Source organism: Lindgomyces ingoldianus, assembly GCF_010093535.1.
Source record: "Lindgomyces ingoldianus strain ATCC 200398 unplaced genomic scaffold BDR25scaffold_10, whole genome shotgun sequence".
Lineage (NCBI taxonomy): Eukaryota > Fungi > Ascomycota > Dothideomycetes > Pleosporales > Lindgomycetaceae > Lindgomyces > Lindgomyces ingoldianus.
Window position 1 is genome coordinate 280,945 of NW_022985171.1, and position 23,663 is coordinate 304,607.

The 23,663-nt window shown below is 54.1% G+C and overlaps 1 protein-coding gene across 1 annotated transcript; it reads left to right on the top strand.

Annotated features, from left to right (window-relative positions):
* Positions 1–111: 111 nt before the first annotated feature.
* On the top strand, positions 112–23,624 carry BDR25DRAFT_365780 (acetyl-CoA synthetase-like protein; the record flags this gene model as incomplete). Its single annotated transcript, XM_033696916.1, has 5 exons — positions 112–856; positions 908–4,186; positions 4,236–18,527; positions 18,594–20,513; positions 20,568–23,624. The coding sequence occupies exons 1-5, from the start codon at positions 482–484 to the stop codon at positions 23,622–23,624; spliced, it is 22,923 nt and encodes a 7,640-aa protein (XP_033549521.1). The 5' UTR covers positions 112–481.
* Positions 23,625–23,663: the final 39 nt, after the last annotated feature.

Genomic DNA, 23,663 nt, shown 5'->3' on the forward strand with positions numbered 1-23,663 from the left:
TGCGCTCATGGGCGGGCGGCTCTAATGAGCGGAGCGGGGTAGAGGCGGAGGCTAATTATAGCACCTGTTCTGATCCCTTCTTACCTCACTGCCCGTGCCTTTCTCGCCCATCCTCTCTTACGTCACCCAGCCACCGTACATCTCTGAGGTCTTCTTACTACCGACACGCTGCCCGCTATGCCCACAATGCCGGTCGGCGCCTGGTACACAGTCGCACGTACAGCCTGCGATATCTGGCCCCCCAATGCAGCTTCCATATCTGCCCGCCATGCCCTTCTCACCATCGTGCCCTAACAAGTCACTGCCCTCGTGCCCTCACTAGCTACTACTTTCGTGCCCTACTCCTTGATATACGTCAAAGCTGCCAAGTTGTCCTTGCTCACCCTTGAATCCCCTTGCAACGTACTTTGTTACCCTTTCCCTCATCTTTCCGACAACACATAATCACTACGGTAAGAACAACCCACTGGAACAGCTAACTATGAATTCTGCAGCAGCTTGTTACTTTCCCACCCTGAGCACCACGCTCGACGTTCACGACGAGATGCAAACCTACCTCGCCCCCGTGCATCTCGATCTCGTCCGCCTCCAAGACTTCTGCAGCACGAAAGGCGTGCCTGCTGCCCATGTCGTATCTGCGGCCTGGCTTTTGGTTCTTCGTCTTTACACCGGCTGTGAAACGCCGAGTACTGGCTTTGTCCCGACTGAAGGCGCCCATTTGCAGTGCTGCTCCGTCGATTTTGAAGACGGGTCACTCCGCCTGCATCACATCATTGACAGCCTGCGCTTCCATGCACTCGATAACGCACCAGAAGCCTTCAACACTGCCGTCGCCGCCTCGGCAACGAAACCTAATGTACGACTCTACTTCTGTCTCTGGTTTTCGCTCCATTGACCATTTCTCTAGTTTGACATCACTGTGACCACCACACCTCAAATATCTATAGCCTACCACATAGGCAAGATATCACCATCCCACGCCGCTGGCATCGCCAGTAGCCTTTCATGTGCTATCAAGATGCTGCTTGCCACTTCTGAGCGTGAAACCTCAAGTGTCGATCAACTGGATCTTCTCAGCCCTGCGCAACGCGCGCAAATTTTCCACCGAAACGCACTGGTGCCGACTGCTGTCCCTTCCACTGCTCACACTCTCATTTCTCAACAAGCAGACTCCCGCGCCCATGCTCCTGCGGTGGACGCATGGGATGCATCTTTGACTTACGCCGAACTGGATATCTTCTCCAACCGGTTAGCCCATGACCTTACCCGACGTGGGCTCGGCCCCGAGGATTTTGTTGCTCTCTGCTTTGATAAGTCGGCATGGACTGTCGTGGCCATGCTGGCTGTCATGAAAGCTGGGGCAGCAATGGTCTTCTTGGACCCCTCCCATCCGCAAGCACAGCGCGACAGTATGTTGGCGCAAACCCATACTCGCGTCGTCTTGGTAGCCTCAACCTACGAGGATCAATGGCTCGGAACACCGCTTGCTGTGCTGCCCGTGTCACGCAGCACTCTTGAGGCACTACCAGAGCAGTCCCTCGCGCCTGAGACGGATGTACGGCCGGAAAACGCTCTTTACACCATCTTCACCTCTGGATCCACAGGAACACCCAAAGGGGTTGTAGTCACGCATTCTTCGTTCCTTTCCGGTGTAATCCATCAGGCCAAACATGGCGCCATGATCACTCACCATTCACGTGTCCTCCAAATGGCATCGTACATATTCGACGTGTCCATCCTGGAGATTTTGAGTGCACTGGTCCTCGGCGCATGTGTGTGCATCCCGTCTTCGCCCTCGCTGAGCAGCGCGGGCGGTATCGCCGTAGCCGTGCAGCAGTACCAAGCAACATGGATGTTTCTGACTCCTTCGCTTGCTAAGGTCGTAGATCCAGCCAGTGTCCCTACACTTCAGATACTCGTTCTCGGCGGCGAGGCTCCGTCAAGAGACGACATTGAAAAGTGGTCAGACTGCGTGCAACTCGCAAACGGCTACGGTCCCTCCGAATGCTCCATTGCAGCCACTTGCAGCCCCCAGCTTCATAGAAATTCCGATCCGGCAAATATCGGACATTCCATCGGTAGCGTGGCTTGGGTAACGAAGCCCGAAAACCACAACATCCTAGTTCCTGATGGCGTTGCCGGTGAGTTACTCATCGAAGGCCCGATCCTGGCGCGCGGGTACCTGGGCGACGAGGTCAAGACAGCCGCCGCCTTTATTGAAGACCCGGACTTTCTACCTGTGGGTGGGAAGAGGAGGATGTATAAGACCGGCGATCTCGTTCGTGCAAACCCGGACGGCTCTTTGACTTTCGTGGGTCGCAAGGATACCCAGGCCAAAGTCCGTGGTCAACGCATTGAGCTTGGTGCCATTGAGCATGTTTTACTAAGCCACGAAACAGTGAAGCATGCTATTGCCCTGCTTCCAGCATCAGGGCGTTTCCAAAAACGCCTGGTAGCCATTGTGGCGCGAGAAAGTGGTGGAGAACTCCACTTATCCAAAGGTCCAGGTACGCAGTTGCTGATCACGAAACTCAAGGCTCACCTGGCCGCGACTCTGCCCAGCTCTATGATTCCCACGGGATGGCTCTTGGTGGACGGAATTCCTCTTCTCAGCTCGGGAAAGCTGAGCCGTGCTCATGTCTCCAGGTGGGTATATGAAATGGACGAAGATACCTACCTGGATGCAATAGGCCAGGAAGATGCCACCATAGCCGAAGATGGTGATAGCCAGAATGAAGGTGTAGGGAGCGACCTCTCCAAATGTGTGGCTGACATTCTGAATTTGCCTGCGGACATAGTCAAGACACGCCGCAGCTTCTTAAGCTTGGGAGGAGATTCGATCACTGCCTTACAGGTTGTCTCTCGTTGCAAGGGTCAAGGGTTTCATATTGCCTTGAAGGACCTCCTCAGCGCAAAGACACTTGCCCAGCTTGCATCCTGCGCGCAACCCATAGCACCCACATCGGACCAGAAACAGAGCGATCTGGACACGCAGTCCCCTTTCCGGGCGTGGAACCAGCGTCGCATGGAGTGTGAGGAACCTTTGCCCGTCCCAGCGGAGCTCGAGACACTGATCAACGAGACACTACCAAATGCCGGGTTGAGTGCGCTGGATAACATTGAAGATGTTTATCCAACTTCTGCGATGCAGCAAGGCATCCTAATCGCATGCAGCAAGTTTTCAAAAGCGTACCAGTCCCATGTCATTCTCAAAATTCGAGCTTCTCCGCGTATCAATATTGATCGTCTTTTGGATGCCTGGCAGCGGGTCATGACCATCCATCCTGCTCTTCGAACGACATTCATTCAGAGCTCGTCCAGCCAGCGCGTATATGATCAGGTCGTCCTCAGGCATACCCAGGTTGATGCAATCCGTGTACAGCGCCATTTCGATGAGCACCGGCCGATGGCATTCACGAACGGTGCAGTGCCACTACGGTTTAGTGTTGCCGAAACGGAGGAACCCAGCTCCGTCCTGGTCAAATTGGAAGTCAACCATGCTTTGGTCGATGGTGTGACCATGCCTGTCATTGCCAGCGACCTCTGTGCGGCTTATCGCGACGCCACCTTCTCTCGCATCGCCATGCCGTATGAACGATATGTCTCTTGGCTCTCAATGCAGAATACCCACGAACATCTCAACTATTGGAAAGGTTACTTAAAGAGCCAGGATCCGTCATTATTTCCGCATCTAAACGATGGAATTTTCGCGACCGAAAACGAGTTCCGTTCGGTCGAGCTGACGCTGGATCAGGCTACAGTTGCTCAGATGCGGGCCTCTGCAGCTTGCCAGGGCTTGACTGTGGCGAATGTCTTCCTGACGGCATGGGCCTTGGTCTTACGCGCCTATACAGGGTCAGATCGTGTCTGCTTCGGATATGCTTCCTCCGGCCGCAACATCTCTCTCGATGGCATTGAGGGTGCTGTGGGAGCATTTGTAAATATGCTCGTCTGCAGTGTACGTCTGGAACCGGACACTTCACTGGAAGACCTTATGCAAACTGTGCAGAACGATTTGATAGACAGCTTTTCTCACCAACATTGCAGCCAGGCTGAGATTCAGCAGGCTATCGGTTTGCCGTCGGATCAAACCCTGTTCAATACTATCGTTTCTTTTGAAGCTATGCAAAATCAACTAGATGCGGGCTTGGAACTGACCAAGGTTTCGGAACATAATCCCACCGAGGTATGCGACACCCAGTAATTGACCTATGATGATACTTACTTAGTTATAGTATGCACTTACAGTCAATATCACACCCTCGGCCAAAGAAATAACGGTCAAATTGGGCTACTGCACACCCATGCACTCCGATGCCCAGGCCATCAATATCGTCGAGACTTTCAAGCAGGCGCTTAACCAGGTTACCAGTCCATCTGGTCGCAAAGTGGAGGCTACGGATTTATTCAGCGACCATCACCACCGCCAAGTATACAGCTGGAACAACAACGAACTCACGACCGAAGAAACTTGCCTCCACAATCTGTTCGAATCGCAGGCGGCTTCTCGACCCGATGCGCCTGCCGTTTGTGGACATGACACATCCTTCTCGTATGCCCTTCTAAATGATCTTTCGACCAAACTCGCCTTCCATTTAGCGGGACAGTGTAACGTTGGTCCCGAGGTTCTTGTTCCTTTCTGCTTCGAGAAGTCAGCTTGGGCCATTGTGGCAATGCTGGGAATACTCAAGGCCGGAGGCGTTTGTGTTGCCCTGAACAAGTCGCATCCCGACGAGTGGCTCAAGGCTATCCTGGAGAACACTTCGGCTACCACTGTGCTCACTAGCAGTGAACAGGCGGCTCGATTTGCCAGCCTTGTCCCTAACATTGTCGAGGTATCATCTGCTTCACTATCGCAGTTTCCGCAAATGGAACCTTCGAGCATGGACTGCCTTCAGCGAGCTCGACCTAGCGACGCGGGCTTCGTTGTCTTCACTAGTGGCTCAACCGGCAAACCCAAGGGTATAGTGCTTTCTCACGCTGCGCTCTGTACCTCAGCACGCGACCATGGCACTGTTATGCGTATCCAATCATCATCGCGTGTCTTGCAATTTGCTGCTTACACCTTTGATGTTAGCATTGGGGAAATCTTTACTACCCTGACTCGAGGCGGATGCGTGTGCGTGCCATCTGATCAAGATCGAATGTATGACTTGGCCCGTGTGATGAGTGATATGAAGGTCGACTGGGCATATCTAACACCTACGGTCGCGACATTGATTCAGCCCGACCAAGTCAGTCTCAAAACTCTTTGCCTCGGAGGTGAAGCCGTTAAACAAGAGAATATCGCAACCTGGGCTGAGCACACCGATCTAATCAACATCTATGGGCCAGCAGAAACCACTATTTGGTCTACAGCACTCACGGGCCTTACCCCCGCAACATCCGCCTCTAATATTGGCCGTACTACCGGCCCTGGTGCAGCCATGTGGATAGTCGATGCCGATAACTACAACTCTCTTGTTCCCATCGGATGCGTGGGTGAACTCCTCATCGAGGGCCCCATCCTCGCACGCGGCTACCTGAACGACCCAATTCGCACGGCCGAGTCATTCATTGCCAACCCATCCTGGGCTACGGGCCTGGAGCGCCGCTTCTATCGGACTCGCGACCTTGCCCGATATAATTCTGATGGGACCATCGAGTTCATCGGCCGCAAGGACACCCAAGTGAAGCTGCACGGTCAACGCATCGAGCTAAGTCACATTGAAAGCGTCATGAAACCCGAAATTCAGCAGTGGGGTGCATGTGACGCAGTTGTTGAAGTGGCCAAGGCTGGTCAAGACGTCACGCTGGTGGCATTCTTCACCACAGACGCCGCCAACAGCGATGAATGCACGCTTCTAGAAGGTCTACCGGACAAAGTCCAGGAGATGCTGCCTCATGTTCAAAGCAAGATTGCGGAAAAGCTGCCTTTATACATGGTTCCAGCCATTTATCTGCACGTCAGTAAATTGCCAACCACTGTCTCGGGAAAACTTGACCGCAGATCGCTGAGACAGATGGTCTCTCAGCTACCATCCGTATCTGTAGCCAAGTTGAGTCATTCGTATGGGCCCAAGCGTTCGCCTTGCACAGAGACAGAGAAGAGACTAGCCATGCTTTGGAGCCGTGTTCTGGGTATCGAGAATGGCCTCATTGGAGCGGACGACAGTTTCTTCAGACTTGGCGGAGATTCTGTTGCAGCCATGAGGCTTGTGGCCATGGCTCGCTCTGAGTTCGGAATAGTGCTAAATGTCGCCGATATCTTTGGGCACCCTACAATTCATGAGATGGCGTCCACCCATAGGACGGTTCAGGGCGCTCAAAATACCGTTGAGGCCATACAGCCATTCGCGCTCCTGGATCAGGTCACGGGCAGTCTTAACGATCTCCGACGCGAATTAGCCAGTCAGTGCAGCATCGATATCGGCCGCTTACAGGATGCGTATCCATGCACAGCTCTTCAAGAGGGTCTCTTAGCACTGTCCTCGAAACAGTCCAGCGCCTATGTCGCTCAGAATGTTTTCATAATGCCCACGTCCCTCGACAGATCTAAGTTCCGAGCTGCATGGGAAGCTGTTGTCCACGCTGTTGACATCCTGCGCACTCGGATTGTATATATCGAAAGACTTGGTACACTACAAACCGTGATAGACCAAGGCATCGAGTGGGAGGTTGCAGACTCGCTGCAGGCCTACCTTACCACTGACCGTTGTCGGCCTATGCGCTACGGGAGTCCTCTTGCTCGGTATGCTATTATCGACGATCAATACTTTGTCTGGACCGCGCATCACGCTCTCTACGACGGCGTGTCCATTCAGGCTATTCAAGACAAAGTCGCGCTCGCTTATCAGGGGATGACGATTCCAGAGAGGTCTCCGTTCAGCGCTTTCATCAAATACATCAAAGATACGTCTGTTAGCGACCAAGAAACATATTGGACCACCAACCTTGAGGGTACTCAGGCGCCAGTGTTCCCTTCAATTACCACCGAATCGGCTGCCAATGGACGTTTGAAGCAATCTCTCACGCACTTTGTCTCGTTCTCGGCACAGACTCTGGCCGCCTCTGAGATAACCGTTTCGACTCTTCTCCGCGCTGCTTGGGCTATAGTTGTTGCTCGTCAATCCGAGTCCGATGAGGCCGTGTTTGGTGTGACACTCAGCGGGCGCAATGCTCCCATCCAGGGTATCGAGGAACTAATTGGGCCTATGATCACTACAGTACCGCTTCGAATTCAATTAAGGAAACCTGGTATCACAGTAGGAGATCTCCTCCGTGATATTCAAGCGCAGGCAGCCGGCATGATTCCGTACGAGCAGACGGGTCTGCAGTCTATCAAACACCTCAGTCAGTCGGCCCAGAATGCCTGCGATTTCCGCACTCTTCTGGTCGTGCAACCTCGTGAGACTCCGGAAAGCGATACTCTAGGATTGCAGCTCGAATCTATGGGATCTCATGACTTTCACAGCTACCCCATCGTTGTGGAATGCAATATTGAGGGGAGCAGTATGGTCGAGGTGCATGTGGATTTCGATGCGAATATCATCTCGGCAGACCAGTTGGAGAGAGTCATCAACCAGTTTGGCCATGTTGCGCACCAGTTGGCGGAGCATGCTCACGACTTCAGCACTGATCTGCGCCTTGTCAACCTCCTCAGCGACCGTGACTGGAACACGATAATGAATTGGAACAGCATCACACCACAACCAGTCGAAGCTTGCTTGCATGAGCTGATTGAACATCAAGTCGCGGCAGCTCCGAACGCGCCTGCAATCCAGGGACCTGATGCCAATTTCACGTTCATGGAACTTGAGCGTCTATCGAGTAATTTGGCACGATACCTCGTCGATGTTGGTGGGATTGGTCCTGGGACATTCGTACCGTTCTGCTTCAACAAATCTGCCTTCACAATTGTGGCTATGTATTCCATTTTGAAAGCAGGTGGCGCCTGCGTTGCACTCAATCCAGACCACCCGATGGAGAGACTCCAGAGTATCATCCGCGAAGTCTCGCCACCCCTTATTCTTGTTGGTGCCGCACAACGCCAGATGTTTGAGAACGCTATTTGCGTCGATATGGACTTTACGGACAACCTACCCAATCTTGAACTCCATAGTAACGCTCGCGAAGTTTCTTCGCTTGATCCTGGCTTTGTTGTGTTTACTTCAGGGTCCACAGGTAAACAGAAAGGAATCGTTCTGGATCATCAGTCTCTATGTACCAGCATCAAGGCCCATGGCAAGTTTCTCCGCCTTGGTTCCAGTTCGCGCGTACTTCAATTTTGCGCATATACTTTCGACGTCAGCATTGCCGAGATCTTCACAACACTTGTTCACGGCGGCTGCGTTTGCATTCCGACCGAAGCGGAAAGACTGGATGACCTACCAGGTGCTATCAACCGTATGAACGTCAACTGGGCATACTTGACGCCCACCGTCGCTTCGCTTCTCCCGCACCCCAGTCAACTGCCCACACTCAAAACTCTCGGCCTCACCGGAGAGCCGATCACGGTAGAAAACCTTAGCAATTGGGCAGAGCATGTCCGACTTGTCAACATGTACGGTCCCGCTGAGACGACTATTTGGACCACAGCTGTCGCTGATCTGAGGCCCGATAGCGTAGTTTCAAATATAGGCTACGGTGTTGGCGCGCTCACCTGGATAGTCGAGGAGGAGAATCATAACCTTCTTACGCCCCTCGGCTGCGTTGGCGAACTGCTCATTGAAGGACCCATTGTGGCCCGCGGCTATCTTAACGACGAAGTCCGGACCAATGATGCTTTCATTGTCAACCCTAGATGGGCCAGCCTGTCGGGGTTGACGCGCAGATTCTACAAAACTGGCGATCTAGTACGATACGCATCCGATGGTTCCCTGCAACTCATTGGGCGCAAAGATACCCAAGTCAAACTTCGTGGTCAGAGAATCGAACTGGCTGAGGTAGAATTCGCACTAAAACGACATCTGAGCGCTTCTTGTGGCGTCATTGACGTCGCAGTTGAGATGGTGACGCTTGCTCAACGATCAGCCGATCGCGTTCTAGTCGCATTCTTCGCACGCCACACACATGGGGACCAGGACGGTCTACTGACAACAATGAACGATGAGCTCAAACGCGAGCTCGTTCGTGCTCAGACTGCAGTCATGCAAGAGCTGCCGCTTTACATGATCCCAAGTCTCTACATCCCGCTACACCACATGCCCATCTCAGTTTCTGCTAAGCGAGACCGCAAGCAGCTCCAAGCGCTTGCTCAGAGCCTGGATCCCGATGCTATCAGCAGATACACTCTAGCCACGGAATCTACTCAGAAACGTGTCCCGTCGACGACCATGGAGCAGGTTTTGCAATCTCTGTGGGCGACTACGCTCGGCATGCCTACCGACACGATTGGAGCTGACGACGACTTCTTCCGTGTCGGTGGCGACTCTATCACAGCTATGCGACTCGCCGCTCGCATACAGGAGAAGGGCATGACACTTACAGTTGCACAAATCTTCAGGAATTCGCGGCTCTGCAACATGGCTTGCGCTGTGACTTCAGGCACGGAGACCCAAGTCATCGAGCCCTTTTCGCTGCTCCGCCAACACATGAGTGTCGACAGTGTTCTAGACGAGGCGGCCGCGCTGTGCCATATGGAGAGGGAGATAATCGAGGATGTTTATCCGTGCACCCCTCTTCAAGAGGGCCTCATGGCTCTCTCGGCCAGACAGACTAGATCTTACGTCGCTCAGAACATCTTTTGCTTGTCTGATATTGACTCTTTGGATCTTGTCCGGTTCCAAGATGCGTGGGAAACCACCGTCAAGGCGATTGAGATCATGCGAACCCGGATTGTCTACTCGCAGACTTTAGGAGCCTTGCAAGTCGTACACAAGCAACCAGTGACTTGGGAAGAGTCATCCTCACTTGATCACTACCTTAACAAGGCTGCAAATGCAACCCAATCCTACGCAAGCCCTCTGGCACGCTTTGGGCTCGTCAATGACTGCACGAAGCTATACTTCGTCTGGACAGCGCACCACGCTCTGTATGATGGCTTCAGTCTGCCTCTCATTCTCGAACGTTTCCAGCGAGCATACGAAGGCTCCGCCATTCCATCTTCGCCGTCCTTCAATCACTTCATTGGCTACCTGCAGAGCATCGAGCCTATGGCTTGGAAAGACTACTGGCACGCCCAGCTCAACGGCACCAGCCAATTCAGCTTCCCAGGAAAGCTTTCCGTAGGGTCCCAGAGTCTGTCCAGGGTGAAGCAGTCCGTGCAACTTCATGGTGAAGCGTCTAGATTCACTACTTCCACAATTCTGCGAGCGGCTTGGGCGTTGCTTCTCGCGCAGTACTCCGAGAGCGACGACGTGGTATTTGGAGCCACGGTGAGTGGTCGCAATGCCCCCATAGATGGCATTAATCAGATTGTCGGTCCAACGATTGCAACCGTGCCCATTCGAGTCCGGCTAGATCGTGAGAGAAATATTGAGGACCTTCTCAGCGCCATGCAGGAACAGGCAACGGATATGATCCCATTCGAGCACATCGGCCTGCAAAACATTCGTCAGCTGGGGCCTCACGCGCAGGCTGCGTGTGATTTCCAGAATCTGTTGATCATTCAACCGCGCGTAGCAGATGCGGATGACGATGCGGCTGTTCTCAAACTCCCAACCACCGGGAACGATGTCGTCCACCCATATCCACTCGCCGTAGAGTGCAATATTGAAGAGGCCACTATCGATCTTATTATCGACCACGATACCAGCGCTTTGTCTGCCTTCCAAGTCAATAGAATCATCCACCAGTTCGAGCACATTATCAATCAGCTGCGCACCGCTCCTGCAGAAACCCAACTGAGTGAGCTAGAGCTCCTCTGCCAGAGTGACAAGCGGCAGATCTGGGATTGGAATGCCGTTGAGCCGGTGGCTGAAGAGGCTTGCGTGCATCATGGCGTGGAAGAGATGGTCCGTGAGACGCCGCACGCGCAGGCAGTTGATGCCTGGGACGGGCAGTTGACGTACCGCGAACTTGATCTAGCGGCGACACGGCTGGCTCACCACTTGATAGACCAGGGGGTGGGACCCGAAACCATGGTGGCCATGTGCTTCGACAAGTCCATGTGGAATGTCGTCTCCATGTTGGCAGTTCTGAAGGCTGGAGCCGTTTGCGTGGCTCTCAATCCCGAGCATCCTATGAGCAGGCACCGCATCATCCTGGATGACATCAAAGCCAAGGTCCTGCTTGTGGCAACAAAGCACCAGGATCTGTTCGAGGGCGAGATTGACAACATAGTCGCTGTTGATGCTACGTTCCTCCAGACGCTCCCCGATAACCACAGACGCCTCTGTCCCACGGTCAAACCTGAAAATGCTGCTTTCGTGGTATTTACCAGCGGCTCAACAGGCAAGCCGAAGGAAATTGTCCTCACTCACCAAGCCATGAGCACGTGTACACGTGAGTTGAGTGCAGCAATGCGAATTAACGCTTCCTCCCGCGTCCTTCAGTTCGCGGCGCACACCTTCGACGTCTCAATCGGCGAGATTTTCATCACTTTGATGGTTGGAGGCTGTGTGTGCGTTCCGTCTGACACGCAGAGAGCCGAGCCGGGCCTAGCAATTAACACTTATCGCGTTGACTGGTGTTACCTAACGTCAACTGTAGCATCTCTTTTGCAGCCATCGGACACACCTACTCTGAAGACCCTGGCATTGGGCGGCGAGGCGGTTAGTCAAGAGTTGATTCACGAATGGGCCGATCGCGTATTTCTTGTCAACGTCTACGGCCCAGCTGAAAGCACCATTTGGTGCACTGCTCAATCGAACCTCTCCACATTCAGCTCCGCTGCCAACGTTGGTAGAGGTCTTGCTACCCTCACATGGATCGTCGATGTGCGCAATCACAACCATCTCGCGTCCATCGGTACTATAGGGGAGCTGCTCATAGAAGGGCCATTACTAGCAAGACATTACCTAAACGAGCCTGAGAAGACAGCCGCTGCCTTCATCGAAAACCCCACGTTCCTCAAGGATAGCACGAGTTCACGACGTCTTTACAAGACCGGTGACCTCGCCCGCTACAACTGCGACGGTACACTTAGTATCATAGGCCGTAAGGACACGCAAGTAAAATTGTTTGGGCAGCGTATCGAGTTGGGCGAAATCGAACACCACCTCAAGCCGCACCTCGAGCCATTGGGTCTGAGTCAGGTCACTGTTGAGATGGTTAAGCCGCAGTATTCAGGACAGGCACTCCTCGCCGCCTATATGTCCGGTCCTTCTCAAGAGCAGGAGCAGGCGGCCGGCCAGGTCACAGCACTACCCTTTTCCAAACTGACACGCGAGGCCTTGCTCTGCGCCGACCGCGCACTCGCTACAACGCTGCCTTCGTACATGGTCCCGACCTTGTACATCCCGCTGAACTACATCCCGCTGACAACCTCTGGTAAGACGGACCGCAAGCGCTTGCGGCAGCTGGCTCAAGAAGAACTCTCGGCGGACGAATTCTCCGGCTTCGGCCTGTCGAGCAACAACATCGCGCCTGTCTCTAGCGACATGCAGGTTAGGCTACGCGATCTATGGGTTGAGGTCTTGGGTATTCCCGCCGCGTCCATCGGCGCGAACAGCAATTTCATGCGCCTCGGTGGAGATTCTATCGGCGCTATGAAGCTCGTTGCAGCGTCCCGTGGCAAGGGTCTTGCGATTAGCATTGTTGACATTTTCCGCCACCCTGTTCTTCAGGACTTGGCAGCGGCGACCACTGCTACAGGAAACGCTACGGACATGAATGACACAGTAGAGTTGGTGGAGCGGTTCTCTATGATCAAGGATGGAGACAACCTGCAACACCACATTCAGCACGCCGCATCGCAGTGCGGTGTCGATACCTCGGTCGTGCAAGATTTATACCCGACCACCACGCTCCAAGAGGGACTTTTGGCCCTTTCTGTCAAAGCTCCTGGAGCGTACATGGCACAGCACTGTTTCGAACTACCGCAGGGAGTCGATCTTCACCGCTTCAAGAGTGCATGGGCTTGGGCAGTCGCGGGCATGGATATTCTGCGAACTCGTGTTGTCTACTCTTCGCAGCTTGGCTCGCTCCAGGTCGTCCTTGATAGCAGTATCGACTGGCACAGCTCTGCCTCATTGGAGGACTGTCTTCGCGACGCTCGGGAGCTGTCTGTCGAATACGGTGGTTCCTTGACGCGCTATACACTGATCCAAGAAGACAACAAGATCTTCTTCGTCTGGAACGTACATCATGCCTTGTTCGACGGCGCAAGCATGCAACTCATGATGCAGAAGGTGGCGGATGCCTACGAAGATCTTCCATCGGACCCCCAGAGCCAGCCTTTCAGCAGCTTTGTCAGGTATCTTACAGACGCCGACCCTAGTGCCGCGGAGACGTTCTGGAAGGCTGAGCTCGACGGCGCGAACCCCCCCAGTTTCCCACCTCTGACGACATCCACTCGGCAGCACCGTCTGTCCTTTAGCCAGGAGATCGAGCTGTCGAGCAACGCCACTGAATTATCCTACACCCTCCCGAATTTGATTAAAGCTGCTTGGGCCTTGATCCTGGCCCGGTACTCAGAAACGGATGATGTGGTCTTTGGACTAACGCTGTCGGGTAGAAACGCGCCTGTAAGGGGAATCACCACCATCGTCGGACCAACGATCACTACTGCGCCCCTGAGGGTCAAGGTCCCTACAACCGCCACCGTCAGGGAGTTCCTCGAGGAAATTCAGACTCAAGCAACTGATATGATTCCCTACGAGCACACCGGATTGCAGAGAATTCAACGATTTGCACCACAATTCAGCGCGATCTGCGACCTGCGCAGCCTCTTGGTGATACAACCGCGAATGGAAGATGATAATGACGACTATAAGGGCAACATGCTAAGAATGAAACCGGTCGACCATTCGCAGTCCAATTTCCACACCTATCCCCTCGTTGCCGAATGTAATGTCAATCGCTCCAGCATTGACGTAGAGTTCCAATACGATGCTGATGCTATTCCGAGCATTCAAATAGAGAATTTCTCGGCTCAATTTGTGCAGGTCTTACGCGAGTTCATCGATGCTGCGTCTTCTAGGGCAGAGATGAAGGTTGTCGACATCGACATGGTCAGCCCTCTCGAAAAGCAGAAAATTCTGGCTTGGAACCGTGATGAGCCTGTCGTGGTTGATTCCTGCGCCCACGAAATCATTAGGGAGCAAGCAATGAAGCGCCCGGATGCTGTTGCTGTAGACGGTTGGGACGCGTCCTTCACTTTCGCCGAACTAGACCAACACTCAGAGCAGCTTGCAAACCACCTCTCATCTCTTGGGGTCGGTCCAGAAGTCCTAGTTCCATTCTGTCTGGATAAATCTGCCTGGGTGGTTGTCGCAATGCTAGCTACTCTCAAGGCCGGAGGAGCGTGTGTCGCGCTCAATCCAGCTCACCCAATCGATCGCCTGCAAACTATCCTGCGTGAGACGGCGTCTAAAATTGTTCTCGTTGGACCCGAATATAGCGACATGTTCAAGGGAAAATGCCACGCGGTCATCATTGATGGCGCACTTCCCAAGAGGCTGCAGGCTTCTGCTGGGTACAATACCCCCGAACGCACCCCGGCTCAACCAGACAATGCTAGTTTTGTCGTCTTTACTTCTGGGAGCACAGGTGTTCCAAAGGGCATCGTTATCGAGCATAAGGCTCTTTGCTCTTCTGCAGAAGCGCATGGTGCAGCGATGCGTCTCCAGGAATCGTCTCGAGTTCTTCAATTCGCAGCTTACACTTTTGACGTCAGCATTGGGGAAATAGTCTCCACTCTGATACACGGTGGGTGCGTCTGCGTCCCTTCCGAGAAGGACAGGATGGAAAACCTGGTTGAGTTTATCAACAAGTACCGCATCAACTCTACCTATCTCACACCCACAGTGGCCAACCTTATGTACCCCGAGGAAGTCCCTACAATCGAAACGCTCTCCTTGGGAGGTGAGGCGCTTAGACCAGAGCACGTCTCGAGGTGGGCTGACCACGTTTATCTTAATAACCTGTATGGCCCTGCCGAGACGACCATTTGGTCCACTGGACATACTGGCGTCACATCAAGCACTTCTGCGTTAAACATTGGCCGGGGCGTTGGCGGAAAGATGTGGGTGACTGAGCCTCGCAACTCTGACCGTCTGTGTGCTATAGGATGTGTTGGTGAGCTTCTAATCGAAGGGCCCATCCTAGCTAGAGGATATCTCAACGCACCAGGAAAGACTGCGGCGGCCTTTATTGAGAATCCTCTCTGGACTCTGAACGATGGCTCCAAAACCACGCGCCGATTCTACAGAACCGGAGATCTCGTTCACTACAACCCTGATGGCACCCTGGAGTTCATTGGCCGTCGCGACAACCAAGTTAAGATCCGTGGACAGCGAGTCGAACTTGGCGAAGTTGAGTCCCACGTCTCCACCCACCCGAGTGTGCAGCATTCGGCCGTTATCATGCCGCAAGCAGGATACTTCGAGGGCCTCCTCGTTGCGGTTATGTCGACTCGCCCAACACGTAGTGGTGCTGCTGATCTGCAACTGCTGAACTCGGAGGAGCGCGAAGCCGCGGAGTCTTTGATTCGGGAGCTCGGCAGCATTGTCAAGGAGCGCCTACCTAGTTACATGGTGCCTAACATTTGGATCGCCGTCGAGAGGCTTCCTATGAATGCGTCCGGGAAGCTAGACAAGAAGGCTATCAAGATTTGGACTGAGCGACTGGATGAGGACATGTACAAGCAAATCACCGCTACGACCATTGAAGAAGACACGATCGTGGCGGTAGCAAACAACGAAAGGGAGGCACACATTCAGCAGCTTTGGGCTAACGTACTCAACGTTCCCCTACACCTTGTGTCCATGAACCAACCTTTTGTTGTCTTGGGCGGGGATTCCATCACCGCGATGCAACTGGTCAGCCTCTTCCGCTCGGAGAATATTGGCAAAGTCACTGTCAAGGATATCCTACAGTGCCCGAATATCCCACAGCTGGCTGCCATGACGGAGCCATATAAGCAGTCTAAAGTGGTGGCCGTTGAAGAGCCCGATAAGCCTTTCGGCCTTACACCCATCCAGCAACTATATTTCTCCATCGCTCCACACGCCAATACTATGTTTCACCAGAGTCTGAGTCTTAAGTTCTCCAGGCCTACCGAGGTCCAGCAAATACTAGCTGCAGTAAACGAGCTTGTTCACTATCACTCGATGCTGCGCAGCCGATTCGTCAGGTCGGCCTCTGGGAAATGGACGCAATTCATCAGCCCCGATATAGCTGGCTCTTATAATTTCAGGTCCCACGAAATCTCAGGCATATCTGAGACTATGAAACTCATGACTGCCGCACAAACAAGACTCAATGTTGAGCATGGCCCGATGCTGGCTGTGGATCTCTACAACGTCAAGGATGGCGAGCAAATCCTCTTCGTCTCTGCACACCATCTCATCATGGACTTGTTCTCATGGAGGGTGCTTCTTGTGGATCTGGAAAGATTGCTCGGAGGTAGCTGTCTCGCTTCTGAGAAACCATTCCCCTTCCAAGTTTGGAGCAAGCTGCAGGCCGATTACGCCCGTGAGCATCTATCGCCCAGCAATGTCCTTCCCACCCCTTTCGACATCCCTTCGGCAAACTTCGAATATTGGGGAATGGCGACCAAGCCAAACAGAGCCGCAGATATCGTCCGCCATGAATTCTCCCTGGACGTAGCTACGACGGCCAGTCTCCTCGGGAGATGTAACCAAGCCCTTCGGACCGAACCGCTTGACATTCTCCTTGCTGCGCTTGTTTCGTCCTTTTGCCGCACATTCCCCGACCGGGAGGCGCCTCCAATTTACAGCGAAAGCCATGGACGCGAGGCTTGGGATGCCGCTATGGATCTTTCCCGGACGGTTGGGTGGTTCACTACGATTGTGCCAACCTATGTTCCTGCCACCGCCAAAGACGGAATTTTTGAGGTCCTCCGTCGTATCAAGGATACCCGTAGACAAACTCCTGCAAACGGCTGGGAATACTTTTGCTCTAGGTTTCTCAACCCAGAAGGCCCCTCCACCTTTAAGGACCATTGGCCGATGGAGATCCTCTTCAACTACCAAGGCCAATACCAGCAACTCGAGCGCAGCGACTCTCTCCTCACATTCGAGTCGCTTCCCATGCCAGAAGTGGGTGGTGATATGGAGCGTTTCGCTCTGTTTGAGATTCAGGCATTCATTGTTCATGGCGCCGCGCGATTTTCGTTCGCTTACAACGGTGGTATTGAAATGCAGACCCGAGTGCATGAGTGGATCGATGCATTCGAGATGGCCCTCCACGATGCGGTTCGTTGCATGACGTCGCATGTCATGGAACCCACCCTATCCGACTTCCCGCTACTACCTGCTACGTACGACAGTCTTGACAAGCTGATGAAGGAACGCCTGCCTGCGATGGGGCTCCAGTCATTCGATCAGATTGAAGATGCCTACCCGTGCTCTCCCATACAAGAGGGCATCATGATCAGCCAAGAGCGCATACCTGGCGCCTACGAGCTTGCGGTGGTCGCCGAGGTCGTCTCAACCCATCCACGCATCCCACCGTCGATCGACCGCCTTAAACTCGCCTGGCAGCAGGTCGTTGCCCGCCACTCGATGCTTCGTACCGTCCTCACCAGGGCAGTTACACCCGGAAGTCTGTTCATGCAGGTGGTACTCAAACATGCGGAAGCCCGCATTTCGCATTTGAAGTGCACCGACGACGACGCTGCCCAGGTCGCACTCGAGGCAGAGCACCGTCTGAACTCGAGCAGCACCGAGCCTTCGCATCATCTGACACTGTGCGAAACGTCTTCAGGAAAAGTCTTCTGCAGGCTCATCATCAACCACGCCCTCACCGATGCGGCGTCGAATGCCCTCCTATTCCGCGATTTCACTACAGCATACGAAGGAAGGCTGACAAAAATGAGTGCTGCTCCACTCTACCGCGACCACATCCGTTACTTAAGCGGGCTGTCAATCGAAGACAGCCTTAGCTACTGGAAGGGCCACCTGGCAGACGTATCTCCGTGCCACTTCAGTGCTACTGGCGGAGAAACAAAGGACGGCGCTACGAAAGAGATTGATCTACATATCGGGTCGCTTCCAGCGCTGCGCAACTTCGCTAAGACAAAAAACCTGACGCTGAACAGTCTCTTCCAAACCGCGTGGGCAATGGTGCTACGAATCTTCACAGGCGCCGAGGACGTGTGCTTCGGCTTTCTGTCGTCTGGACGTGACGTTCCCGTCGATGGAATTGCCGATGCTGTGGGACCCTTCATTAACATGATGGTCTGCCGCAGCAACGCTGGCGCCGAGACGTCGCTGCTCGCTATGGCTAAAGCCATACAAGGCAGCTTCGCCGACAGCTTGCAACACCAACACTGCTCGCTGGCCAAGATCCAGCAGGCGTTGGCCCTTGGCGGTCAACCGCTTTTCAACACAGCGATGACTTTCATGCCTGATTCAGGGGCCGAGGGAGCCAGAAAGCCAGAGATCACGTTTGAGAACAGGGGAGGACAAGATCCCACTGAGGTAACGTATCCCATGTCTTTGGAATTTCTTTCTAGGAGTAATTTGGTCTAACTGACTGCCCCACAGTACGACATCGGCGTTGGAGTACTTGCATCCGATAAGAAGGTTATGGCAAAACTCAAGTACCGCGCTTCGTGCATGTCCGCCACCCAGGCCCGCAATGTGGGCTATGCTTTCAGCAAGGCCTTGGAGAACTTGTTCAAAACTCCACACAGCTTGCTCGGCGAGCTGGATCTGTTCGCTGAGGGTCATCGCGAGCAAGTCTTGGCTTGGAATGCTGCTGCGCCGGAGCCTGTGGAAATGTGTGCACACGACGAAATCATGCAGAGAACGGCCGAGTCCCCTGACGCTACCGCTATCTGTGCTTGGGATGGTACTATCACCTACAGCGAGCTTGACGATATCACCAACTACCTGGCACACCATCTTGTATCCCTCGGCGTTGGGCCCGAAGTAGTTGTGCCTCTTTGCTTCGAGAAGTCAATCTGGGCCGTTGTCGCCATGATTTCAGTTGCCAAAGCCGGTGGTGCTGTACTTTTCCTCGACCCCAGCCATCCACAGGAGCGCAGACAATTCATCATTAACGAGGTATCTGCTAGCCTCGTCATGGCATCATCGCAGCATTCAGCCCTCTTCACCTCGGAAATTGACACGCTTACTATCAATGGCGATATGATTCGTGACCTGCATATCCGCGACGGTCCGCCAAAGTCCAACGTGGAGCCATCGAATCTGATGTATGTCATTTTTACATCCGGATCCACGGGCACGCCTAAAGGTTGTATGGTGGAGCATCGTAACTTCTGCAGCGGCGTAATCCACCAAAGATCGCTGTCCGTTACCATCAAACGCGAGGACCGTGTTCTCCAGCTCGCGTCCTACAGTTTTGACGTCAGCATCATGGAGACATTCACTGCCTTGATGAACGGTGCTTGCATCTGCATCCCACACCAAGCCACCGTGTCCAGCTCTTTGACTTCCGTCATCAACGACATGGGTATCACCTGGGCCTTTCTCACTCCTTCGCTTTCCCGAGTCATCAATCCCACAGAAGTCAAGGGTATGCGCTCCATCGTGCTGGGTGGTGAAGCGGTCTCACGCACAGATGTCGCCAAATGGGCCGGCGTCGTGCAAATAAGCAATGGCTACGGGCCGTCTGAGTGCTCTATCGCTGCGACATGCAACCCGAGTCTAACGCTAGACTCTGATCCAACTAACATTGGCGCCCCTATGGGCGGCCTGTGCTGGGTTGTAGATGCTGCCAATCACGATAGGCTAGTTCCCATTGGCGCTGTCGGTGAGCTCCTCGTGGAGGGCCCTATCGTTGCCCGCGGATACGTCAAGAATGCTGAGAAGACGAGGGCCGTTTTTACCGAAAATCCCGCGTGGCTGAGGGGTGAAGGATCAGGAGTTCGCAGGATGTACAAGACGGGCGACCTTGTTCGCCAGAATCCCGATGGCACCATCAACTTTGTCGGCCGCAAGGATGACCAGGTGAAGCTGCGCGGTCAACGCATTGAGTTGGGCGAGATCGAACACCATCTCCACTCAAATCCCCAGATCCACCATTCCATGGTCCTACGCCTCTCAAATGGGCCACTGAAGAGCCGTCTGGTGGCTGTGCTGACTTTGAGGCATGCCAGCGAAGATAAGGAAGAGGGTGATGGAATTGCATTACTCGGAAAGGATCAGATATCTGCTGCAGGCGTACAGTTGGCCGAGCTGCGCGACGCGCTGGCAGATCATGTTCCCGAATACATGGTGCCGACGACTTGGATCGTACTGCAGAGGATGCCGCTCACAGCATCTGGCAAAATGAACCGTGTCGTGGTCAAGTCTTGGTTGGATAGACTCGATTCGGAGACTTGTACGCGAGTGAACGAGGCCATGGTGACGGAAGAAGTGGGCAACGCGGAGCCGAAATCGGCTATTGAGAGTATCATTCAGAAGGTCTATGGTCAAGTTCTCGGCATGCAGCCCGAGGAGGTAAGAACTCTAGCTTCGTTCTGTAGGATCTGGAACAGTACTGACAAGTGGTAGGTGCACATGGGACTCTCGTTTCTCAGCTTGGGTGGCGACTCGATCTCTGCTATGCAGGTGATCAGCCAGCTTCGCGAAGAGAGCGTCACTGTGTCTATTCGCGATTTACTGCGTAGCAAGACCATTGCTGAGCTCGCCGCTTTGGCAAAGACGGAGGTGGCTGGTCCGTTGGTACCAGTCGAAACAGTCAACACGCTCTTCCCTCTGTCGCCGGCTCAGAGAATGTTCTTTGAAATGGCATCAGACCCAAAGCAACAGTTTAACCAAAGCTTCACCCTCCGTCTGAAGACTTCCGTCTCGACGGTTGCTTTAGAGAAAGCCCTTCAAGCAGTGATCCAGAGGCACTCGATGCTGCGCTCCCGCTTCCAACGCGTCGATGGTCACGAGTGGGCTCAGCTCATCAGCCCGGACATTACAGGTTCATACGACTTTAGAGTGCAGCACGCGGCGACAATTCAAGACTTGCTACCCATAGCGAACGAAATGCAGTGTAGCTTAGACATCGAGCGCGGCCCGACCATGGGTGTTGGTTCGTTCACTGTGGATGGCGGTGACCATCTCCTGTACCTTGTGGCTCACCACCTTGCCATTGACCTGGTGTCGTGGCGCATAATTATGGCCGACCTTGCCGAGCTAATTCACGGACGTCCAGGTAGCCAGGTCCCGCCATTCCCGTTCCAGGTGTGGAGCCAGTTGCAGGCGGACCAGGCGCGTGAGCAGCTCAGCCCAGCCAAAGTGCTGCCGTTTGAGGTACCCGCGGCAGACTACGGTTTCTGGGGGATGGACAACCAGGCAAACACGTACAGAGACAATTCTGAGCTCGGCTTCAAGCTGGACTCTCATACCACGACAATGTTGCTAGGAAGCTGCAACGCAGCTATGGGCACCGAGCCACTCGACATCTTCCTTGCGGCGCTGATTCACTCCTTTGCCCAGACCTTCACAGAACGCGCACCTCCGGCCTTGTTCAGCGAAAGTCACGGCCGAGAGCCATGGAGCGCCGACATTGACCTGTCCAGGACTGTGGGCTGGTTCACGGCCGTCTCTCCTATCTTCGTAGCAGGCGGCTCAGAAGTGGTGGACTTGGTCCGTCAGGTCAAGGACATGCGCCGGAGCGTACCTGGCAAGGGCAGGCCATACTTCGCTTCGCGCTACCTCAACTCGCAGTGCCGCGAGGCGTTCAAGAAACACTGGCCAGTTGAGGTGCTATTCAACTACCACGGCCTCTACCAGCAGCAGGAGCGCCAAGATTCGACATTTGAGATTGTGCCGCTGACGCCTGACGACTTCAGTCAGGACTTGCGCAGGCTGGCCCTCTTCGATATATCGGCGACCGTTTCGCACGGCGTTGCTAAGTTCTCCATGACGCACAGCCGCGCGATGAAGCACCAGGACCGCATCGCTCAGTGGATGTTGGCCTTCAAAGACTCGCTGTCACATGCCGTCGCCGACCTTGGCGCCATACATCAGGGCCAAAGGACGCTCAGTGACTTCCCGCTGCTACCGTTCGGCCGCTTCGCCAGCGTTGACGCCCTCGAGCAGGGGCTTCGCGCCATGGGCATCAACAGCCTCGCCGACGTCGAGGACGTCTATCCATGCTCGCCTATGCAAGAATCAATACTCGCGGCGCAGGTTCGATGCCGCGACTACTACCAGATTTGCAATGTCTTTGAGCTGGCGGGCGCCATCAGCGTGCCACGCCTGCACCGCGCCTGGCAGGCCGTCATCGACCGTCATCCCATTCTCCGCACTACCTTCCTCCCGCCATCATCGACATGCTCCTCCAGTCGCTTGCAGGTCGTCCGCCGCCCCGGGGTTCAAGCCGCGCGCATTCAGCACATAAGTGACATTCCCATCAACAGCGCCGCAGAACTAGCAGTTGTATGTCCGACCAGGAATTCGCACCGCGACAACGACGAGGTGGGCGCAAGCCCGCACTTTCTAACCACAGGCGTTAGTGCTGATGGGGCGCGCGTACTTGTGCGCGTTGAGATGTCTCACGCACTGATTGACGGCGCCAGCCTGCAAACGTTACTCCGCGAGTTCACCGCCGCATACGAGCACCAGCAGCAAGACAACCCTTGGACCGAGCCCGCACCCAAGTTCTCGAAACACGTTGCGCGCCTCATGGCGGCTAAGCAAGAACAGAAGGGAGAGGCCATGCAATACTGGCAAGACTATGTCGACTCCATTGCTGCCGATCATCAGAGCAGTGTCTCCGTAGCCAACAACACTGCTTGTCCTTCTTCTTGTTCTTCTTCTTCTTCTTCTTCTTCTTCTTCTTCCTCCTCCTCCTTCTCCTCCTCTTCTTCTTCTCCTTCTTCTTCTTCTTCTCCTCACGACCTCCTCCGCACCGTCATTGTCCCGCACCACCTCATGCCTTCAATCGACGCAATGCGCGCCTGCTGCGCCACTCACGACGTCACGCCATCAAGCGTGTTGCGTGCCGCCTGGGCCCTTGTACTATCGCTACGCGCCGGCGTCTGTAGTCCTCATCCAGCATTCGCATACCTTGTTGCCGGACGAGAAGAAGAAGAAGACCACGGCGACAGCATGGCCGGCGCCATCGGCCCATTTTTCAGCACGCTGATCTGCGCACTGGGCGTTTCCGAAGAGAAGACATTGAAGCACATACTGTCTGACGCACAGTCTGATGCCGTGGCAGGGATGGCGGCGAGTAGCGCCGCGCCGTGGGTAAAGGGCTTGTTGGATGCAGAGGTGCGCGTAGACGTGTCGTCGATGATTAATTTCAGAAAATATGCGACGACGACCAGAAGCAAGGACAGAGAAGAACAAGAAGAAGATGCAAATACACGCTTGGGAGACATTTCAGCATGGCGCACGGTAGCGGTGCATGATCCCTTTGAGTACGATGTTGTTGTTGAGGCGGAGGAAGATGGCAGAGGGGCGATGGTGGTGGAATTGAAGTTCTGGGGCGATAGGGTTGGAGATGGAGAGGCGGAGGAGCTAGCGGTAAGACTTGCGAGGGTCATGGGCATGTTGGTTATTAATAGTAGGGTCACGGTTCAGGAGTTAAGGCAAGAGATCGTTATTTAGATGTATATTTTCCTATATTAGTAGATTTGTTGAATTATA